The sequence below is a fragment of the Acyrthosiphon pisum genome, unplaced genomic scaffold, assembly GCF_005508785.2.
Source record: "Acyrthosiphon pisum isolate AL4f unplaced genomic scaffold, pea_aphid_22Mar2018_4r6ur Scaffold_153;HRSCAF=544, whole genome shotgun sequence".
Lineage (NCBI taxonomy): Eukaryota > Metazoa > Arthropoda > Insecta > Hemiptera > Aphididae > Acyrthosiphon > Acyrthosiphon pisum.
Window position 1 is genome coordinate 3,808 of NW_021764211.1, and position 4,043 is coordinate 7,850.

The window sequence follows — 4,043 nt, forward strand, 5'->3', positions numbered from 1 at the left end:
ATGTAAAAATGTATAATAATATTGTGTATGTGAGTTTTTATTTGAAAAAAGTAATATACAGTATACATTATAAACTTTAATATGTGTAGTATATATTACTCCATAAAAATAATTTAAGATAGTTAGCAACTCACCTTCTTCCATTAGCCTATTCGCTTCAGATCGAATATAAACAGAAGCATTTTCTTTTTGATTATTTGTCGCATTCAAAGCCCGATTCATTTTAGATCCCATGAGTCGTCGTTTTTTTGAATGAAGCATATCAAATTGACCCACATATGAACATTGCATTACAACTCTAAACAAAAAATAACGGTTCACTTAATTTACGAAAACTTTTGTTTTATACATTTCTACAGTTGATTTAAATTTACTAACCTAGCATTCAATGAAGGCATTTCTTTAACATATCCTTGCAAAGTGGAGTTACATTCATTACATCTACCATGAACAGTAATAAAATTTTCTCCATACTCGGACACTCGAGCTTTTTTAAATGATATAGGACAGGGCAATCTAGTATGTAAATAAAAGTGTTCCTGGACTACATTGCTCCATTCAAATGGTTTTAGTATAAGGTAATTTCGTGAGCCATTCTTCTCATTGTACGATTTTGATCTTGGTGATAAACATTTCCACTCTTCGGAAGATAATGTTATGGAAAAATGTATTCTTTGTTTGTCGTCTCTTTTATCTGTTTCATCACTGCTGCAGGATGCAGGAATTATCTGTTATATAATTTTTGTCTGTAAATTGAATTAATAATTACTAATTAACATAACTTAAAAATATATTTTAACTTAAGGGATAGAATTTACTATGTCCTAATGTATTTAATGCGACAACTGGTTTCAATATTGACAATCCTAATTTTTCCATGAGTCCATTTCTGTTTAACGCTACTCGCATTCTTACTGAAGCTGGAGTAATAGTCGTGCCATAAGTGCTATTGATAATTTCTGATATTGTCTTCCAAACATCTTCTTTAGTGCCTGCTATTCCTATTAAAAGATTGAACTTAAAATAATATATTAACAAACAAAGCATGTTCAAATGTATACGTCATATAATATTATTAATAAATACTGATAAATAATACTTAATCAAAGTTTTATAAAAACTGTACTACAAACCTTGTTTATCCTGTGATATAATATCATTTTTAAAATTTAATGATCTCAGCATCTATATTATGACTTTCAATTTTTTGCTTTCGTCCACGTTTCTCAGACATATTATCTATTAATTTTAAATCAAAATATCATAAATCTTCTTTTTCTATCCTCTAGCCTACTGGGTGGTTAAATGGTTTACATATTTTAAAAATTAACTTTAATTTGTAAAAATATAAAATAATTATTTTTTAATACCTATTAATATAATAATATGTACAATGTACCTATAAGTGTTTATCTTAAAGTGATAATTCTGAGTCAATTGCTTATTTCAGTTAATCCTTGAAAATACAACTTCTTGAATACTTCTTTTAATAAATATTATGATTAAAAATGTAGAAAATAGGTGAAATATGAAAATAAATCAGTGCATTCTTCTAATAAGTAATAGGATATTTTATTATTTTATTATATTGATAATGGTTACTTATTATTACCTAGTGGCTAATAGTACAGTAGATGCACGAGTATTTTCCAAAAATGCAAAAATGTCACATATTATACAACTAATTATTATACCTATGTATTATTATTATTATTATTATTATTATTATTCACTTTTGAATCAATGCGTATCGTAGAACCGTGTGGTAAAATAATTCGATAGCCAAAATATTTTGAAAACTATATATCATACTTACATTATATTAAATAATAAATATTTTTTCATTCACAATATTATAAATTCTTTATTATAATAATATAGGTAGGTACTTACCTTACACAAAACACACTTTGGTTCAAAGAAATATAATGAATAAAATTACGAAATATAATAATTCAAAACAAACAAAAAACGATTTTAATGTTGGTTAAATGTTAATGTAGTTTTAATCCAGCTGGATATTTAAATTAAATAATTTTGGAACACTTAACATCCACGATCCACCATCCACGATGGTGAAACTGATTATGGAAGTAGGAACCAAATCGTAACTGGTCATTGCCCATGTATTTACATTTATAAATAACTAATAAGTAGGTATTATAAAGGCGGTCTCACACGACTGGTGTACTTGGCCAATGTTGTCACTGGTGGCCAGTGACCAGCCGTGTGGGAAGTTGAGCTGGTACAAATGTTGGTCACTGGCCGTATCCCGTCGATTGTCGGTGAATGGTGCACAAGTCAAAGAACGGCCAGTCATTATGATGTGCATTGGTGACAGTTCCCACATGACTTGGCAAGTGACTGGCAGACTACTTTTCCGTATTTTATGCTCCTTCTTTATGTACGTACGTGATGAGTTCTACAGTGAAAAGAAAGCAATTTTCGCTGGAAGAGAAGAAAAACATAATTTCTGAAGTAGACAAAGGATTGAAGAAAGGCGAGGTGGCAAAGAAGTATGGCATATCTCCATCTACATTGTCAACCATTTTGAAGGACCGAGAAAGCATCTTGAAACAAGTGCAGACTTCTGTTTTTGACCCGAGCAGGAAAAGGATGCGTAAGGCACAATTTGAAGACGTTGATACGGCGGTTTACAAATGGTTTCAAGATGTTCGTTCCAGAAACGTTCCTCTGACCGGTCCTTTAATTCGAGAAAAAGCCTTAGAATTTGCTAAAATGCTCGAAGTTGAGAATTTCCAAGCAAGTGTCGGATGGTTAAATCGTTTCCGTGAGCGGTATGGTGTATTGTCCAAATGCATTTCTGGAGAGGCGAGTGACGTGCCAATGAATTCTGTTAACGAATGGCGAAATGGAGAAGTTGCTGCACTCATCAAGAAATACAACCCGGACGATGTCTTTAATGCGGATGAAGCTGGAGTGTTTTTTCAGCTTGAACCAAAAAGGACATTAGCCCAGAAAGGAGACAAGTGTGTAGGGGGTAAAGCTTCCAAACAACGCATCACCGTTCTGTTCTGTTGTAACAAATCGGGAACGGAGAAACGAAAATTCCTCATCATTGGCAAATCTGCAAAACCTCGTTGTTTTAAAAACTGTAAATCATTGCCATGCATCTATAAATTTAACAAGAAAGCATGGATGACCCAAATAATTTTTAATGATTGGTTGATAGATTTTGATACAGAAATGGAAAAGAAGAAGAGGAAAATTCTTCTTCTTATCGACAACTGCACTCCATATAATGCACCACCAAAATTGGATAACATTCGTGTGGAATATTTCCCACCTAACTGCACAGCTGTACTTCAACCTCTTGACCAAGGTATCATCAGAGCTGTAAAATCACGCTACAGAACCTTTTTGTTACGTCAAATTTTATGCGATTTGGAGAAAAATATCCAAAGAAAATGCAATGTGAAGGAAGCTATCGAATGGATATGCGGAGCTTGGGATGATATCAGTCAATCAACAATAACTAACTGGTGGAAACATGCAACCACAACCAAAGACGCCAATTCTGTTTCAGAAGTGGCCGAATATGATGAATCAAATACGCACGATATCCAACAATCTGAGTTAGAGCAAATTTGGAGCACTGCAAAAAAGAAAACGTCGCTTCCTGACGACGTGAATTTAGAAGATTATCTCGGTGCAGATGACGTTTCAACATGTTATGAACTAACCGAAGTAGACATCGTTCAATCCATTAAGCAAAGATGAGGCCACCGATGAAAGTAGTGGAGACGAAGACGAAGAAGCTGTGATGGGAAATGATGTGCGCAATGTCACTTCATCAGAAGTACAAAGCCTTAACAAGTTTGGAAGTAATGCGAACATTCATTACATCACAGAGTGATGTACTAGACTTCATCTTTACAAACATTCACCAACTACAAAATTATTTACTTTCTATTAAAACAGCAAACCTTGTTCAAAAGAAAATTGTTGATTTTCTATAATAAAGTTATTTATTTTTTCGCAAATTATTTACATTTGTTAAAATTGTCAATTATTTATATGTA

At 32.4% G+C, this 4,043-nt stretch overlaps 1 protein-coding gene across 1 annotated transcript; it reads left to right on the plus strand.

The window, feature by feature from the left end:
• Positions 1-2,415: 2,415 nt before the first annotated feature.
• LOC100167922 (tigger transposable element-derived protein 6-like) lies at positions 2,416-3,741 on the plus strand. The gene has a single exon (XM_008190244.1). It carries the CDS (start codon positions 2,416-2,418, stop codon positions 3,739-3,741), a length of 1,326 nt encoding a protein of 441 aa, XP_008188466.1.
• The last annotated feature ends 302 nt before the right edge of the window (positions 3,742-4,043 follow it).

Excerpts from the sequence above, each read along its gene's own strand:
- LOC100167922 (XM_008190244.1), top strand. The coding sequence starts at position 2,416 with ATGAGTTCTACAGTGAAAAGAAAGCAATTTTCGCTGGAAGAGAAGAAA.